We start from the raw sequence: 17,852 nt of genomic DNA on the forward strand, positions 1-17,852 counted from the left end.
AGATGGACGTTTTCAGTGCAAGGGCCTATTTTGGGGCAAATTCCAGCAGTTTGGGGTCAAACACCCCCCACAAAGCCCCAGGGAGACAAAGACACCCATCGGGTGACACCTTTATTGCAGAAGTTTTGGGGGAATCGGCCAATTCTTGGGGCCGTGCATTTTTTGGAGATGGATGTTTTCAGCACAAGGGCCTATTTTGGGGTGAATTCCAGCAGTTTGGGGTCAAACACCCCCATCGAAGCCCCAGAGGTGCAGAGACACCCGTCTAGCGAGCTCTTTACTGCAGAAGTTTGGGGGGAATCAGCCAATTTTTGGGGCTGTGCCTTTTTCAGAGATGGATGTTTTCAGCGCGAGGGCCTATTCTGGGGCAAATCCCGGCCGTTTTGGGTCAAACACCCCCCGCGAAGTCCCAGAGACTCAGAGACGCCCATTGCACAACACCTTTATTGCAACAATCTGGGGGAACTGCTGGATCTTTGGGGTGTAGGTTCTTTTGGTGGGGAGGTGGGGGTGCTCTCTGGCGGGGGGGGTTTTCCAGGCAGGTTTTTGGGGTGAAATCTGGCGGTTTGGGGTCAGATGCCATCGTCGAGGCCGCGGAGGCGCCGGGCCAGCTGCAGGTCCTTGGGGAAGAGGGTGACGCGGCGGGCGTGCAGGGAGCACAGGTAGGCGTCCTCCAGCAGGCGCACCAAGAAGGCCTCCGCCGCCTGCAGGGGTGGCCCCCACTTCCAGCTCTGGGGTAGGGGGGCAGCCCCAAAATCCTCCCCCCCCATGGGGAACCCCCCCCAAAATACACCCCTGGGGTGGGGGACCCCAAAACTAGTCCCCGAAATCCAGCCCCCCATAGGGCATCCCCAAAGCCACCCCGCAGCAGGGCACCTCCAAATCCACCTCCTCAAAGGGCACCCCCAAAATCCACACCCCCCAAAAGGGCACCCCCCCCAAATCCACCCCTGGGATGGGGGGCCCCAAAATTGCTCCCCAAAATCCAGCCCCCCATAGGGCATCCCCAAACCCACCCCCTAAAGTTGAGGGACCCCAAAAGCCCTCCAGGGCTGGGGCACCCCGAAACAGGGGTCCTGCACTGCCCCCCCCCAGCACCCCAGGGTGCTCCCCAGCACCCAGGTCCACCCCTCTGTCCCCAGCACCGTGGGGTGTCCCATGTCCCCCCACCCCCCCGTCACCCCCATCCATGTCCCCTCATCCTCCACATCCCCCATCCATGTCCCCTTGTCCCCCACATCCTCCATCCATGACCCTGTGTCCCCCATCCCCATGTCCCCCCATCCCCATGTCTTCATGTCACCCCCACCCGTGTCACCCCCATCCATGTCCCCTTGTCCCCCACATCCTCCATCCATGACCCCATGTCCCCCATCCCCATGTCACCCCCATCCCCGTGTCACCTCCATCCATGTCCCTGTGTCCCCCACATCCTCCATCCATGTCCCCATGTCCCCCATTCCCATGTCACCCCCATCCCCGTGTCACCTCCATCCATGTCCCTGTGTCCCCCCATCCCTGGGTCTCCTCATCTCCATGTCCTCCTCCCTGTGTCCCCCCATCCTCATGTCCCCCCATCCCTGTGTCCTCATGTCCCCCATCCATGCCCCCGTGTCCCCCCCGTGTCACCTCCTGGAGGGCGAGCAGGGCGGTGGCCTGCCAGCGATAGTCCACCCCCCGCGTGAACATCAGGCAGATCTCCCGCACCTGGGGACACAGGGGACATGCCACCGGGGACACGGGGGACATGTCACCAGGGACAGCACCCATGACATGGGGCACATGGCACCAGCGACACGGTGGGGGATACAGGGGACCATCACTGGGGACGTGGGACAAGGGGCGGGGGGCACAGGACACATCACTGGGGACCCACCACTGGGGACATGAGACATGTGGGACGGGGGCCATGTCACCGGGGACCCAGACATGTCATGGGGGACCCATCACCAGGGACATGAAAGGACACAGGGGACATCAGTGGGGACACAGGGGACACATGGGACCTGTCATGGAGAACATGGGGGACATGAAGGGACGTGTCACTGGGGACATGGGACAGAAGACGACACGGGGAACCCATCGCCAGGGACATGGGGGGACGTGAGGGGACCCATCACAGGGGGACATGGAGGGGACCACGTCATGGGGGGACACAGGGGACCTGTCATCAGTGACATGGGGGACACAGGGGACCCATCACTGGTGACATGGGACACAGGGGACCGGTCACCGAGGACATGGGGGGACACAGGGGACCTGTCACTAGTGACATAGGACATGGGGGACACAGGGGACCCATCCTGGGACATGGGGGACCTGTCACCAGGGGACATAGGACATGGGGGACACAGGGGACCCATCACAGGAGGGACATGGTGGACCGTCACCACGGGACATGGGGGACACAGGGGGACAAGGAGGACACAGGGGACCCATCACTAGTGACATGGGACCCAGGGGACCCATCGCAGGGGGACATGGGGGACACCATGTCATGGAAGGGGGGGGATGCAACCAGCATCTCGCCGGGGACGAGGACACGGGGAGGCACCGCATCATGGGGGGGGGGACAAGGCCACGGGGGGGGGGACAAGGCCACCACATCACCCCAAGGACAAGCACACGAGAGGCCACGCGTCACGGGGGGGGGGGGGGGAACACTGCGTCCCTGGAGGCACCGTGTCCCTGGGGACAAGGACACGGGGGGGGGGGGAGGACAGGGGGGTCTGGGGAGCTCAAGGCGTTTGGGGGGGGAGTTGGGGCGATTTTGCAGTGATTTGGGGGCGTTTTGGGGTGATTTGGAGGTGTTTTGGGGTCCCCACGTGGGAGAAGGGCAGTCAGGGGAGGGAGGCAGTTTGGGGGGTCCCAGGGAGGGTTTTGGGGTGCCTGGGGGGGGTGAAGGGTTTTGGGGGGGTTTCAGGGGGTATGGGGGCAATTTTGGGGTAATTTCAGGACATTTTGGGGTCACCACACAGGAGAAGGGCAGCCAGGGGTGGGGGGGAGTTTGGGGGGGTCCCAGGGAGGGTTTTGGGGTGCCCAGGGGAGGTTGAGGGACTGTCTGCACGTCCAGGGGGGTCAGGGGTTTGGGGGGGGGTTTCAGGGTGTTTGGGGGTGATTTTGGGGTGTTTGGGGCTCACCACGCAGGAGAAGGGCAGCCGGTGTACGAGGGGGTGGTTTGGGGGGTCCCGGGGGGGGGATTTGGGTGTCAAGGGGGGGTTTGGGTGCCTGGGGGGGGGGTCAGAGACTTTGGTGGGGTTTAGGAGCACGTTGGTAGGGTTCAGAGGGTGATTTGGGGGTGATTTCAAGAACATTTGGGGCTTCCCAGGTGGGAGAAGGGCAGCTGGCAGACAGGGGGGGTCCTGGGGGGGATTTGGGGGTTCCTGGGAGGGGTCAGGGGTTTTGGGGGGGTTCGGGGGGTCTTTCGGGTGGTTTCAGGGGGGTTTGGGGGGGATTTTGAGGTGATCTCGGGACATTTTGGGTTCCCCAGGTGGGAGAAGGGCAGCTGGGGGCAGTTTGGGGGGTCCCGGGGGGGCGGTTGGGGGTACCTGGGGCAGGTCAGGGGTTTTGGGGGGTGGGTAGGGTGATTCCGGGGGGATTTGGGGGCGCTCGGGGCTCACCACGCGGGAGAAGGGCATGCGGCGGATGAGCAGCGCCGTGCTCTTCTGGTACTTGCGGATCTCCTGCAGCGCCCGCTGCCCCGGCCGGTACCGCCGGCGCCCTGCAGCCGGGCACCGGTGCGGCCACAGCGTCAGGACACGCGGGGGCCGTGGGGGGGGGTCACGGGGGGACACGCGGGGACGTGGGGGGAAACGCAGAGGGGCGCCGGAGTCTGTAGGACCCGGGGGAAGGCGGGGGGGGGAGCCGGGCCCGGCGGTCTCTAGGACTCGGCGGAGGAACCGGGCCTGGCGGAAGGCGGGGGGGGAACCGGGCCCGGCGGGCTCTAGGACCCGGGGGAGGGCGGGGGGGGGGGGGGAAACCGGGTCCGGCGGGCTCTAGGACCCGGGGGAGGGCGGGGGGAGGGGAAAACCGGGTCCGGCGGGCTCTAGGACCCGGGGGAGGGCGGGGGGAGGGGAAAACCGGGTCCGGCGGGCTCTAGGACCCGGGGGAGGGCGGGGGGGGGGGGAACCGGGCCCGGCGGGCTCTAGGACCTGGGGGAGCCTGAGGTCGGGCAGGACCCGGAGGGGGGGTGTTCTTGGGGGGGGGGGGGTCTCTAGGACCCGGGGGGGTTCGGAAGGGGGGGGGGGATCCCGGGGGGGGGATCTAGGACCCGGGGGGGGTTCGGAAGGGGGGGGTCCCGGGGGGGGTCTCTAAGGTCCCGAGGGGGGTCCGGGGGTCCCAAGGGCGGGGGGGGGGGGTCTCTAGGATCCGGGGGGTCCCGGGGACGGCACTCACTGACGCGAGGGGGGGGCGGCGGCGGCGGCGGAGGAGCGGGGGGTCGGCGGGGTCGGCGGGCGGGCGGCGACTTCCGGCGGGGCATGACCTGGGGGGGGGGTCACGGGTCACGGGGGACCCCGGCGTCCGGCCACGCGCCCCCCCCCCCGCCCCGTAGCCATGACGTCACCACCCCCCCTCCAAAGCGCCGCGGCCGCTTTCTGGCGTCATCACCGCGGGGCGCCTCGGCCGCCCCCCCCCACCCCGAACCGCACCGTGACGTCCGCAGCCCCCCGCACCTGACGTCACCGCCGCGCGCACCGCTCTGCGCTGACGTCACGGCCGGCCGCGCGCGGACTCCCCGGCGCGCGCGATTCAAACTTCCCGCCGCGCCGCGGCCTTTCGCGTCACTTCCGGCCGCCCGCGCGAGGGAGGGAGGGAGGGAGGGAGGCGGGGCACCGCCCAGGAGGCCGCGTCTCCATGGTGCCGGCGCGGCAGCGGGCTCATTTGCATAATGACGCGCCTCCCGCCCCGCCCCCGCCCCCGCCCCTTCCGCCGTGGCGGGGGCAGCGCGGCGGGACCCAGGCGTCCGGGGAACCCAGGCGTCCGGGGGACCCAGGCGTCCGGGCCGTGCCGATCTCGGCTTTTATTGACTTTTGGGGGGGGGGGGTCGGGGGGGCGCAGGCCCGGTTGGTCCCAGTCGACCCCAGTATAGTTCCAGCTGATCCCAGTTGGCTGCAGCACGGTCCAGGCTGGTCCCAGTTGATCCCAGTCGACCCCAGCGTGGGCCTGGTTGATCCCAGTTGAATCCAGCATAGTCCTGGTTGGTCCCAGCCTGGTGCCAGTTGCTCCCAGTTGGTCCCACTTGACCCCAGTTGCTTCCAGTTGGTCCCACTTGAGCCTGGTTGGCCCCAGCACCTTCCCCATTGATCCCAGCTGTTCCCACTTGGTCCCAGTTGATCCCCATTGACCCAAGTACAGTTCCAGTCGACTCCAGTTGGCCCCAGCACGGTCCTGGTTGATCCCAGTTGGTCCCAGCAGGGTCCCGGCAGGTCCCAGTGGGTCCCAGCGGGGCTCAGACCTGGCAGCCGTGCTGGGCAAAGTCGCGGAGGAAGGACTGCAGCTCGGCGCAGAGGCCCCGCAGGCGGGTGGCCCCACAGCGGGAGGGAGACGGGACCTCCTCGACCCACGAGTTGGGGCCCAGCATGGCCTGTGGCCTGAGGACATGCAGGGACATGGGACATGGAGGGACATGAGGGACACAGAGGGACATGGAAGACATGGAGGGATATGGGGACATGGGGTTGGATAGGGACATGGGGACATGGGGGTCATGGAGGGACATGGAGGAACATGAAGGGACATGGGGGACATGGGGGGACATGGAGGGACATGAGGGGCATGGGGAACATGGACATGGAGGGACATGGGACATGGAGGGACATGGACATGGAGGGTCATGGAGGGACCTGGGGGGACCTGGGGGACATGGGGGTCATGGAGGGACATGGGGGTCATGGAGGGACATGGGAGATGTGGAGTGACATGGGACGTGGAGGACATGGGGGACATAGGAGATGTGGAGGGACATGGGGGGACGTGGGGGGACATGGAGAGACCCCCTCTCCCGGATGCCTGGGTCCCTCCACAGCCCTGGCTGGGGCTGTGAGGGCCCTGCCCTGCCTGGATGCCTGGGTCCCCCCGGACATCTGGGCCCCCTGGACACCTGGGCCCCCCAGACTCCTGGGTCCCCCCTGGATGCCTGGGTCTCGCCAGACACCTGGGCCCCCCAGATTCCTGGTTCCCCCTGGACGCCTGGGCCCCCCGGGTGCTCACCGGCCCTGGGGGTCGCGTGTGGGGCCGCCACGGCCCATGAGCAGGTAGCGGTGTTGGGAGCGCAGGCGCAGCCCGCAGCCCGCTCGCACGAAGAACCAGCGCCGCTGCCCCACGGCTGCCTCCCATGGGCCTGCCCCACGGTGGTCAGGGCAGTCGGGGCGGCGTGAGGCCCCAGCTGCCCCCAAACTGCCCACATTCACCCCAAAACTCTCCCCCTTGCCCCCATTGCCCGCCATTGCACCCCATTGCCTCCCATTGCCCCCATGCTCCATTGCCCGTTTCAGCCCATTTGGCCCCGTTCCTGCCCAGTTTTGCCTGATTTTGCCCCATTCCGCCCGGTTTCGCCCCGTTCCTGCCCGGTTTCGCCCCATTCCACCCAGTTTTGCCCCGTTCCACCCGTTTTTGCCCCGTTCTTGCCCAGTTTTGCCCCGTTGTGCCCAGTTTTGCCCTGTTCCACCCGGTTTTGCCCTGTTCTGCCTGGTTTTGCCCGTTCCCGCCTGGTTTCAACCCATTCTGCCTGTTTTTGCCTGTTTTTGCCCCGTTCCTGCCCGTTTTTGCCCCCTTCCACCCATTTTTGCCCCATTCTTGCCCAGTTTTGCCCTGTTCCTGCCTGGATTTGCCCCATTCCACCCGGTTTTGCCTCGTTCTCGCCCAGTTTTGCCCTTTTCCACCTGGTTTTGCCCTGTTCTGCCCGGTTTCGCCCTTTCTGCCCAGTTTTGACCATTCCCGCCTGGTTTCTCCCTGTTCCACCCGTTTTTGCCCCGTTCCACCACCGCCCCCTCACCGCTTTGCAGAATCTCCTCAATTTCGGTCTCGGCTCCCGCGAAGGCCCCGAACTGCTTCTCGCCCCGAACTGTCACCACCAGTGCTGGGGGGCAGGGGTCAAGGGTCACAGGGCTGTGGGGCAGCTGGGGGGGCACCGGGGGGAGCTTGGGGGAGCTGTGGGGCAGGGCCCCGCTGAGGGGCAGGGGGGCACCGTGGGGCAGGGGGATGCTGTGGGGCACAGTGGGGCAGGGCTGTGCCATGGGGCAGCTGTGGGGCAACCGTGGGGCAGGGAATACTGTGGGTCCGAGGACACCATGGGGCAGAAGGTGCCATGGGACAGGGAATGCTGTGGGACGGAGAGGACACCGTGGGGCAGCCTTGGGGCAGGGGACGCCATGGGACAGGGGATGCTGTGGGGCAGCCATCGGGTGGCTGTGGGGCAGGGGAATACCATGGGACAGCTGTGGGACACAGGATGCCGTGAGGCAGGGGGCACCATGGGGCAGCCATGGGGCAGCCATGGGGCAGGGGGACACCAGGGGGCGACCGTGAGGCAGGGGCCACCGTGGGGCAGCCATGGGGTGGCCATGGGGCAGCCATGGGGCAGGGCGGGGGTACCGTAGTCGACGCGTGGGCTGTAGCAGGCGAAGTCGTGGCGCTCGGCCGCCGTCAGCTCCTCGGCCAACGTCCGCCGGGCTCGGGGGCAGGCACCTGGGGGCCCGGACGCCTGGGTCCCTCGGACGCCTGGGCCCTTCCCCAGGCGCCTGAGTCCCTCGGACACCGGGGTCCCTCTGGATGCCTGGGTCCCTCCCCGGCCACCTGGGTCCCTCCCACACTGGGGTCCCTCCCTGGATGCCTGGGTCCCTCGGACACCTGGGCCCCTTGGATGCTGGGGTTCCCCACGGAGAAGGTGCCCGGACACCTGGGCCTCTCAGACGCCGGGGTCCCTCCCGGACTCCTGGGTCCCTCCTGTGCCAGGGTCCCTCTTGGATGCTGTGGTCCCTCCCAGACTCCTGGGTCCCTCCTGTGCCAGGGTCCCTCTTGGATGCTGTGGTCCCTCCCGGACTCCTGAGTCCCTCCTGTGCCAGGGTCCCTCTCGGATGCCTGGGTTCCTCCCCGGACACCTGGGACCCCCCTATGATGGGGTCCTTCTTGGACACCTGGGTCTCTCCCCAGACACCTGGGTCCTTCCCGGGCACCTGGGTCCTGGGGAAGGGGGCACCTGGACGCCTGGGTCCCTCGGACACCTGGGTCCATCTGCGGACAGCGGGGCCCGACTCCTCCCGAATGCCTGGGTCCCCCGGGATGTGGAGCGGGGCAGGGGAACCTGGACGCCTGGGTCCCCAGTGGGGGGCAGAGGGGGCTGCCGGGCTCTGTGGGGGGCTGTGGGGCCCCCCCGGACGCCAGGGCCCCACCTTCGGCGCACTCGCAGACGCCGGGGGAGCAGAGCGTCGCCAGGAAGCTGCTCCTCTGGGGGGCGCTGTAGAAGACGGTGCAGCGGTGCTCTGGGGGGGGAGGAGCCACGGGGGGTGGGGTCAAGGGGGTGTGGCCTCACCGAGCCACACCCCTGAGAGCCATAGGCCCCACCCCACAGCCCCTGCTACACCCCACCCCTGGAATAGGCCCCACCCACTTTTAGACCACACCCTGATTAGGCCCCACCCCCTGTTGGATGCTGCCTCCCGTTAGGCCCTGCCCACCGGTGAGGCCCCGCCCACCTGGCTCATAGTAGTCGAAGATGGTGGCGGCCGCCGGCTGCAGCAGCCCCACGGCCACCTCCTGTGTTGCCCCAAAGGTCACACAGTCCCGCTGGGGGGGCACCTGGGGACATGGAGGGACATGTTGGACATGGAGGACATGGGGGACATGGGGGGATGTGGGGACATGGGGGTCATGGGGGGTCATGGGAGGTCATGGAGGATATGAGGGACATGGAGGGACATGGAGGGACATGGGGGACATGGGGGTCATGGGAGGATATGAGGGACATGGAGGAACATGGAGGGACTTGGGGGGACATGGGGGGACATGGAGGGACATGGAGGGACATGGGGGGATGTGGGGAACATGGAAGGACATGGGGGTCATGGAGGACGTGGGGGGACATTGGGTTCTGGGGCCACCAAATGAGTGTCTGTCCCAGTCTTTTCCCCCTCAACCCATCCTGCCCCCCATTGCCCCACCCACATTCCCTGCCATATTACCCCCATCTTTCCGCCCAAATTGCCCCATGGCATATTGTTCCCATATCACCCCCACCCCATGTCACCCCACACGTCGCCACCCCCCATGTCACCCCACCTCGTCAAAGTAGAGCACCAGCCGGCTCCTGTCCAGCTCGTAGTGGCTGATGTACCGGTCCACCACGTCCTGCAGCTGCATGGGGCAGGACATGTGGGTCCAGGTTGCCCATGTGCCCCCCACCACGTCCCCCCCCCCTTCCAAGGCCCACGGCGCCCCCCCACCTTGTCCAGGTCCTCGCGGTGGGGCCGGAAGCCACTGAGCAGGGAGATGTCGACCACCGCCATGCCTGAAAGCAGCGTCCCCGGCTGCCGCCTGCCCACACCAGGGGGTCCTGTCAGCTGGGGCGAGTGGGAAGTCCCGCCCCCCACAAGCGCGGTGAGTGGGAAGTCCCGCCCACCCCCCTTCCGGGAGGAAATGGGAAGTCCCACCCGCAAAACCAGAGGAAACAGGAAATCCCACCTCCATTATGGGGCTAAATAGGAAGTCCCACCCACAAAACTGGGGGAAATGGGAAGCTCCGCCCCCTTTTATGGGGATAAACAGGAAGTCCTGCCCACCAAACCCAGGCAAACAGGAAGTCCCACCCCCACAATGGGGCTAAACAGCAAGTCCCACCCATAAACCCATAGAAAACAGTAAGTCCCGCCCCTGTGATGGGCCTAAACAGGAAGTCCTGCCCACAAAACACAGGAAATCAGGAAGCCCCGCCCTCTTTGGGGATAAACAGGAAGTCCCACCCACAAAACCCAGGAAAACAGGAAGCCCCACCCACAATATCCCTGAAAGCAGGAAGTCCTGACCCTGTTCTGGAGTGATACAGGAAGTCCCACTCCCAAAATGTGGGAATACTGGAAGCCCCGCCCCCAATCAGGGGCCAAACAGGAAGTTCCCCCCCCAAAATGGGGTGAAATGGGAAGGCCCGCCCTGATCTGTGGGTGAAACAGGAAGTCCCACCCACAGAACCAGGTAGAGTAGGAAGTCCTGCCCACATCCCTCGGGGCAATGGGACACCCCGCCCTCACAGACATGGGAAGTCCTGCCCCAATTTATGGGCACAGCAGGAAGTCCTGCCCCAGGGGAAGTGGGGGGGCAGGAAGTCCCAACCCAGGTGGGACAGGAAGTCCCGCCCCTCACCAAATGCAGACGTGGAAGGCCACCTGGCGGCTCCGCAGCTCGGGGGACTCCAGGGCCCGGCGCCGCCGCCGGGCCTCGACCCAGGGCGCCAGGGACAGAGGGGTGGTGCCCTCTGACGGCTCCGCCCCCTCATCCAGCCCCGCCTCCTTTTCCAGCTCCACCCCTTCTGCCGGCTCCACCTCCTCTGCCAGCTCTGCCTCCTCGTAGTCCTCATAGTCCTCCTCCTCTGTGGGGGGCAGGGAGGGACCCTTTAAGTGGGGGAGGGGGCAGGGCCCAGAAGTGATGGGCGGGGCAGGGGCGGGGCCTCACCCTCGTAGTCGATTGGGCCGCTGAGGGTGACCTCAAGGCCCAGCTCCCGGCAGGTCCCGTTGGCGGGAGACATCACCCGGTACCGCCGCAGCACCTGCGGGCCCAGGCGTCCGGGAGAGGGGACCCAGGAGTCCAAGGAGGACCCAGGTGTCCGGGAGGGACCCAGGTGTCCAGGAGGGATCCAGGTGTCTGGGAGGGACCCAGGTGTCCAGGGAGGGACCCAGATGTCCAGGGAGGGACCCAGGTGTCTGGGAAGGACCCAGGTGTCCAGGGGGACCCAGGTGTCCGGGAGGGACCCAGGCATTCGGGGAGGGACCCAGGCATCTGGGGGGACCCAGGTGGCAGGGTGGGAAACAGGAGTCTGGGAGGGACCCAGATGTCCGGGGGACCCAGGTGTCCAGGAAGGGACCCCAGCACCTGGAAGGGGGGTCCCAGACAACGGGGCTCACCCCACCCTTGAGGGACCCAGGTGTCCAGGCGGTCACTCACGGTGAGGGTCCCCTGGCCTTCGCCTTCCACCTGCACCGTCACGGGGCTGCCCAGGGGCACCTGGGGACATGGTGGGACATGGGGAGGACAACAGGGACCAAGGGACCCACAGACCCCCCGATGTCCCCCATGTTCCTCCATGTTCGCCTGTGTCCTCCATGTCCCTCTGTGTCCTCTCATGTTCCTCCATGTCCTCCCATGTCCCCCATGTCCCTCCATGTCTCCATGTCCCCTCATGTCTCTCATGTCCTCCCATGTCCCCCATGTCCCCCATGTCCCCTTGTTCCCGTCCCACCTCCAGCTTCTTCTCGACATGCTCCAGCCCCTTCTGCAGTGTCACCCGTGTCCCCCCAGCTGCGCCATGTCCCCCGAGGCCCGGTGGCCACGCGAAGGTGACGTCAAGGCCGAGCTCCTCCGGGTGCAACGAGTTCAGCCACAGCTCGCTCAGTGCCTCCAGTGCCACCACCGTGTCCTGAGGAACCCAGGCGTCTGGGCGGGCCATGGCACCCCACCACCCCCAGGGACCCAGTTGTCTGACCCAGGGGACCCAGGTGTCCGGGGCACCCCACCATCCTGGTGACCCTTGTGTTTGAAGGACTCAGGCATCGGGGCACCCTGTCACCCTAGGGACTTAGGTGTCTGGGGCACCCCCCACTCCAGGGACTCAGATGTCCTGGCACCTCCACCCTAGGGATCCAGGCATCCGAGGGACCCAGGTGTGTGATGGACCCAGGAGCCCAGGTCACCCCCCCACCCTGGGGTCCCAGATGTCGGAAGGTCCCAGGCATCCAAGGGACCCAGGTGTCTGAGGCACCCAGGCATCTGGGTCAGCCACCACCATGGGGTCCCAGATATCCGAGGGGCCCAGGAGTCCAGGTCACCCCCCCCACCCCGGGGTCCCAGGTGTCTGAAGGTCCCAGGCATCCAAGGGACCCAGGCGTCCAGGTCACCCACCACCCTGGGGTCCCAGACATCTGAGGGACCCAGATGTCTGAGGAACCCAGGTGTCCGGGTCGCCCACCACCCAGGGGTCCCAGGCATCTGAGGGACCCAGGTGTCCTGGGCATTCCCACCCCGGGGTCCCAGGTGTCTGAGGGACCCAGGCATCTGGGCACCTGGGTGGAGTGGAAGCCACCTCCATAGTTGCTCTGCTCACGGAGCCACCGGGCCGCCCGCAGGGCCCCGGCCACGTCGTTGAGCCTCAGCAGCGCCAGCAGCCCGTAGCCCGTGGCCTCCACCGTCTCGGCCGCCCCCCCGGCTGGCCAGAACTGCGCCGAGCCATCTGTGGGATCCAGGCGTCCGGGGTGGGGTCATGGAGCCTTGCGCGTCCCCCGTGGGCCCAGGCATCCGGGTGCGCCCCACCACCCCAGGGACCCAGGTGTCCGGGAAGCCACCGACCCTCCAGGGACCCAGGTGTTTGGGGCACCCACCAACCCTCCTGGGACCCAGCTGTCTGGGAAGCTGCCAACCCACAAGGGACCCAGGCGTCCAGGTGTCCCCCACTGCCCCAGGGACCCAGGTGTCCAGGAAGCAACCGACCCATGGAAGACCCAGGTGTCCGGGGCACCCCCAAGCCCCAGGGACCCAGGCGTCTGGGTGCGCCCCACCACCCCAGGACCCAGGCATCCAGGGCACCCACTGACCTCCAGGGACCCAGATGTCCAGGAAGTCACCAACCCATGGGGGACCTGGGCATCTGGGGCACCCGCCACCCCCCCAGGGACCCAGGCATCCCCCACCACCATGGCAGGGACCCAGACGTCCGGGTGCCCCCTCCCTGGGGACCCAGGCGCCTGGGTGTGTTGGGACCCAAGTATTGGAGCGTGATGGGACCCAGGCGCCTGGATGTGATGGGACCCAGGCGTCTGGGCGTCCCCATGTCCCATCTCCCCCCACACAGGGACCCAGGTGTCCGGCTCACTGTGGGCACTCCGCGCAAGTTGCAGCAGGGGCCCGGGGGGCCCCGGGGCGTCGCTCAGGGCCAGGGCGTAGGCGCCGATGGCAGCTGCGAAGGGCCCCGCTGTTTCCACACGGCCCCGCAGGAAGCCTGCGGCCCGTGCCAGCGCTGCGTCCTGCCCCACGGACATGGGCATGGGCATGGGCACACATGGGCACAGACGTGGATATTGGACATAGACATGGAATGGGGGACACGGGACATGGGACATGGACATAGGATATGGGATGTGGGATATGGGACATGGACACGGGACATGGACATGGGATGGGGGACACAGGACATGGGACATGGGCTATGGACACAGGACATGGACATGGCACATGGACATGAGATATGGGATGTGGACATGGGAGATGGAACACAGGACATGGACATGAGATATGGACATGGGACATGGACATGGGGCAGACTCGGACATGGGATCTGGGTCATGGGTCATGGGACGTGGACGCAGGACATGGGAGATGGACATGGGACATGGGCATGGGAGATGGGAAATGGACATGGGACATAGACATGGACATAGGACATGGACATGGGACATGGGTTATGGGATATGGGACACAGGATATGGACATGGGACATGGACATGGGACACAGACATGGGACACAGGGCATGGACATGAGACGTGGACTCTATGGGACACACTATGGGACATGGACATGGGACACAGGACATGGGACATAGACTTGGACATGGGACATGGATGTGGGACATAGAATATGGGACATGAACAAGGGACCTGGACATGGGAGATGGGTCATGGAACGTGGGACCTGGACACAGGACCTGGACATGGGCATGGAACATGGACATGGGTCATAGGATATGGGACATGGGACATGGATGTGGGACATGGACAAGGAACACGGACATGGAACATGGGTCACGGGAGATGGGTCGTGGAACATGGGACATGGACATGGGACATAGGATATGGGACATGGGACAGACATGGGACATGGGACATGGGAGATGGAGCATGGGCAGACACGGGAACATGCATGTGCAGGCAGGGCTGCACAAGGGGAGACAGGGTGACACAGGGTGACACGGAGGCACCCGTAGCAACACGCACCAGGAGCTGCCGCTGCTCAGCATGTTCGGGGCCGTGCACGTCGCGGGCCTGGTGCAGGGCCACGGCCACGAAGGCCGTGAGCGACACGGCCGCCTCCGCACCCGCCGCGCCGCCCTGCGGCACACGCATGCTCAGGACACGCCTCACGCGTGCAGGGACCCACCTGCCTCACACACGCTTCGGGCATGGCTGGTGCACGGGTCACCCGTGCCGCGCACGTGGATCACACGTGGGGACCGTGCGTGGGCTTCTGCACAGCTTGTGCACACAGGGGATCTCGGTGTGGCCTCACACGGGGATGTTGCACGGGGGCTTTGCATGGGGATGTTGCACAAGGGTCTTGCAGGGGGTTTTGCATGGGGATGTTGCATGGGAGGGGTTGCACGGGGATATTGCACAAGCACCTTGCACAGGGGTGTTGCACGGGGGGGGGGGTTGCACGGTGATTTTCCGGGGGGGCTTCGCACGGGGCTATTGCGCCAGGGCCTCGCACGGGGATGTTGCATGGGGGGGTTGTGATGGAGATGTTGCACAAGGGTCTCGCACGGGGGGGTGCCGCGTGGGGATGTTGCAGAAGGACTTTGCACAGGGATGTTGCATGGGGGTTTTGCATGGGGGGGGGGTTGCACGGGGGGTGTTCCACAGGGATTTTGCACAGGGACATTGCACGGGGGAGTTTCACGGGGATGTTGCATGTGGGTTTTGTACGGGGATGTTGCATGGGGGGGGGTTGCATGGGGATGTTGCACGGGGGTCTTGCACAGGGGTTTTGCACATGGATGTTGCACGGGGGTTTTGCGCTGGGGGATGTTGCACAAGGGTTTTGCACCCGAGTTTTGCACAGGGATGTTGCAGGGGGGCTTTGCACGGGGGGAGTCACACAGGGGTGTTACCCAGGGATTTTGCACAGGGACATTGCGCGGGGGGGGGGGGTTGCACGGGGATGTTGCACAAGGGTTTTGCACGGGGATGGTGGGCAAGGGGCAGGGCCCGCGTGGGATGGGGGGGGACCCACCTGCATGCGGCGGTGGATGACGGGCTGGGGGTCGCGGAAGGCGCCGGGGGGCCCCTGCTGCCGCAGCAGCCACCGGGTGGTGGCCCGCAGCCCGGCCTCGTCCACCCGCTGCCAGCGCCGCAGCCCTGCCAGCACCCGCAGCACCAGCGCCGACAGCCTGCAGCGCCCCCGTGGCACCCGCGCACACCCACACGGCACCAACATGAACCAACATGCACCACATGCACCCATGTGGCACCCACACAGCACCAGCACGCACCCATGGGCAGCCACATGGCAGCCACATGCACCCACAGGCCACCGAGAGGGACACGCCACCCACATGGCAGCAAGATGCCACCCACACGGACACGTCATGGATACGACACGTCAGCAACATGGACACAGCACCAACAGGTCACCGAGGCCAACACGAGCACGGAGACATCACGGACATGGACACGGACATGGGCATCTCATCAGGGTCAGGGACACCATGGGCGGCCCCATGTCCTCTATGTTCATGTCCCCCATGTCCTCCATGTCCCCCCATGTCCCTCCATGTCCATGTCCCCCATCTCCCTTCATGTCCCCCATGTCCTCCATGTCCCTCCACATCCCTCCATGTTCCCATGTCCCCGTGTCCCTCCATGTCCATCCATGTCCCCCATGTCCCTGTGTCCCATGTCCCCCCATGTCCTCCATGTCCATGTCCCCCATGTCCCTCCATGTTCCCCCGTGTCCCTCCATGTCCCCCATGTCCCTATGTCCCATGTCCCCCCATGTCCTCCATGTTCATGTCCCCCATGTCCTCCATGTCCCTCCACAACCATCCATGTCCCCATGTCCCTGTGTCCCTCCAAGTTCCCCCATCTCCCTCCATGTCCCCCATGTCCCTGTGTCCCATGTCCCCCCATGTCCTCCATGTCCCCCATGTCCCTCCATGTTCCCCCATGTCCCTCCATGTCCCCCATGTCCCTATGTCCCATGTCCCCCCATGTCCTCCATGTTCATGTCCCCCATGTCCCTCCATGTTCCCCCATGTCCCTCCATGTCCCTCCATGTCCCCCCATGTCCCCTCACCAGGTGCTGCTGGGCCGGTGCAGCCAGGTCCCATAGGAGCCGTCATCCTTGCGGAAGCTCTGGATGCGCTCGTAGCCTGCACAGGGACACACGGATGGGGGGACACAGGGACATAGGGGACATGGGGTCAGGGGACACCTCAGCACACCCCTGCAGGGCACTTTACCCCCCTGTGGAGCATTGCACACCCCTGCCCATGCTTGCGCAGTCTTGCACCCCCCTGCAGAGCGTTGCACACCCATGCAGAGCATTGCACGCCCCTTGCACACCCATGCAGAGCATTGCACGCCCCTGCCCACGCTTGCCCAGTCTTGCACCCCCCTGCAGAGCATTGCACACCATGCAGAGCATTGCACAGCCATACAGAGCATTGCATCCCCCTTGCACACCCATGCAGAGCATTGCACACCCCTGCCCAGGCTTGCGCAGCCTTGCATCCCCCTGCAGAGCATTGCACACCATGCAGAGCATTGCACGCCCCTGCCCATGCTTGTGCAGCCTTGCACCCCCTGCAGAGCATTGCACCCCCCTGCAGAGCATTGCACAGCCATACAGAGCATTGCATCCCCCTTGCACACCCATGCAGAGCATTGCACGCCCCTGCCCACGCGTGTGCAGTCTTGCACCCCCCTGCAGAGCATTGCACAGCCATACAGAGCATTGCATCCCCCTTGCACACCCATGCAGAGCATTGCACACCCCTGCCCACGCTTGCGCAGCCTTGCACCCCCCTGCAGAGCATTGCACACCCATGCAGAGCATTGCACGCCCCTGCCCACGCTTGCCCAGTCTTGCACCCCTGCCCGCACGCCCCTGCAGAGCACCGCACGCCCCTGGCACCCGCGGGCCCGCGCGGGTGCTCACCCTGCTGCAGGGCGCGCAGGCCCCGCTCGCGGCGCCCCGGGGGCAGCCGGGCCCAGCCCTCGCTCTCGTCCAGGTAGCGCAGGGCGGCGGCGGCCGGCGCCAGCACCATCATGGTCTGCTCGCCGCAGCCCCGCGGCACCCGCAGCAGCGCCCCGGCCGCCCCGGCGCCCAGCGCCGCCTCCAGCGTCGCCCCCGACACCTGGCCTGCGCCCGTGCGCACAGCCATGTGTGCAGGGACATGTGCGTGACGTGCGCGGGGACATGCATGGGGACATGCATGGAGACACGCATGGGAACAAGCACGGGAACGTGGGGGCACACATGGGGACATGCACAGGGACATGCATGGGGCACATGGGGACATGCACGGGGGCATACATGGGGACATGGGGACACATGGAGACATGCACAGGGATGCAGGCCATGAGGACACGCATGGGGACACGCATGGGGACATGCATGCAGACATGGGCCGCAGGGAGATGCATGGGGACATACGTGGGGCACGGGGGGACACACGTGGGGACATGAACAGGGACACAGGCCATGGGGACATGCATGGGGACACGCACAGGGACACACATGGGGACACAGGCCACAGGGACGTGCATGGGGACAGGTGTGGGGCACAGGGGGACATATACGGGGGATGCAGGCCATGGGGACATGCATGGGGGGACACAGGCCACAGAGGGCCACATGAATGGGTGCATGCAGGAGA

The 17,852-nt window shown here is 66.0% G+C and overlaps 2 protein-coding genes across 2 annotated transcripts in view; both read right to left on the reverse strand.

Annotated features, from left to right (window-relative positions):
- Positions 1–430: 430 nt before the first annotated feature.
- LOC136994707 (histone H3-like centromeric protein A) lies at positions 431–4,763 on the reverse strand. Its single transcript, XM_067313659.1, has 5 exons — positions 4,674–4,763; positions 4,396–4,483; positions 3,621–3,721; positions 1,630–1,707; positions 431–704 (listed from the first exon to the last, which is right to left on the reverse strand). Exons 2-5 carry the CDS (start codon positions 4,478–4,480, stop codon positions 573–575), a joined length of 396 nt encoding a protein of 131 aa, XP_067169760.1. The 5' UTR covers positions 4,481–4,483; positions 4,674–4,763; the 3' UTR covers positions 431–572.
- Positions 4,764–5,353: 590 nt separating this feature from the next.
- Positions 5,354–17,852, reverse strand: part of LOC106494493 (complement C4-like) — a 28,377-nt gene continuing 15,878 nt past the window's right edge. The window contains exons 17-34 of the mRNA XM_067313658.1: positions 17,132–17,335; positions 16,268–16,343; positions 15,206–15,362; positions 14,191–14,304; positions 13,073–13,223; positions 12,267–12,433; positions 11,447–11,623; positions 11,152–11,211; positions 10,663–10,756; positions 10,354–10,579; positions 9,441–9,531; positions 9,277–9,351; positions 8,694–8,796; positions 8,391–8,480; positions 7,594–7,686; positions 6,995–7,078; positions 6,211–6,340; positions 5,354–5,591 (exon numbers count right to left, since the gene is read on the reverse strand). Of these exons, the coding sequence (XP_067169759.1) occupies positions 5,450–5,591; positions 6,211–6,340; positions 6,995–7,078; positions 7,594–7,686; positions 8,391–8,480; positions 8,694–8,796; positions 9,277–9,351; positions 9,441–9,531; positions 10,354–10,579; positions 10,663–10,756; positions 11,152–11,211; positions 11,447–11,623; positions 12,267–12,433; positions 13,073–13,223; positions 14,191–14,304; positions 15,206–15,362; positions 16,268–16,343; positions 17,132–17,335 (2,234 nt within the window). The 3' untranslated portion in view covers positions 5,354–5,449. The remainder of the gene's footprint in view (positions 5,592–6,210; positions 6,341–6,994; positions 7,079–7,593; positions 7,687–8,390; positions 8,481–8,693; positions 8,797–9,276; positions 9,352–9,440; positions 9,532–10,353; positions 10,580–10,662; positions 10,757–11,151; positions 11,212–11,446; positions 11,624–12,266; positions 12,434–13,072; positions 13,224–14,190; positions 14,305–15,205; positions 15,363–16,267; positions 16,344–17,131; positions 17,336–17,852) is intronic.

This window comes from Apteryx mantelli, chromosome 32 (genome assembly GCF_036417845.1).
Source record: "Apteryx mantelli isolate bAptMan1 chromosome 32, bAptMan1.hap1, whole genome shotgun sequence".
In the NCBI taxonomy this organism is placed as follows: Eukaryota; Metazoa; Chordata; class Aves; order Apterygiformes; family Apterygidae; genus Apteryx; species Apteryx mantelli.

Bases quoted from the DNA above. Each gene is read 5' to 3' on its own strand.
- LOC136994707 (XM_067313659.1), bottom strand. From the start codon at position 4,480: ATGCCCCGCCGGAAGTCGCCGCCCGCCCGCCGACCCCGCCGACCCCCC. The intron at 1,708-3,620 runs GTGAGCCCCGAG...CTGTGTCCCCAG, and splicing joins GCATGCCCTTCTCCCGCGTG to GTGCGGGAGATCTGCCTGAT. The intron at 705-1,629 runs GTGACACGGGGG...CCACCCCTGCAG, and splicing joins CCCTGCTCGCCCTCCAGGAG to GCGGCGGAGGCCTTCTTGGT.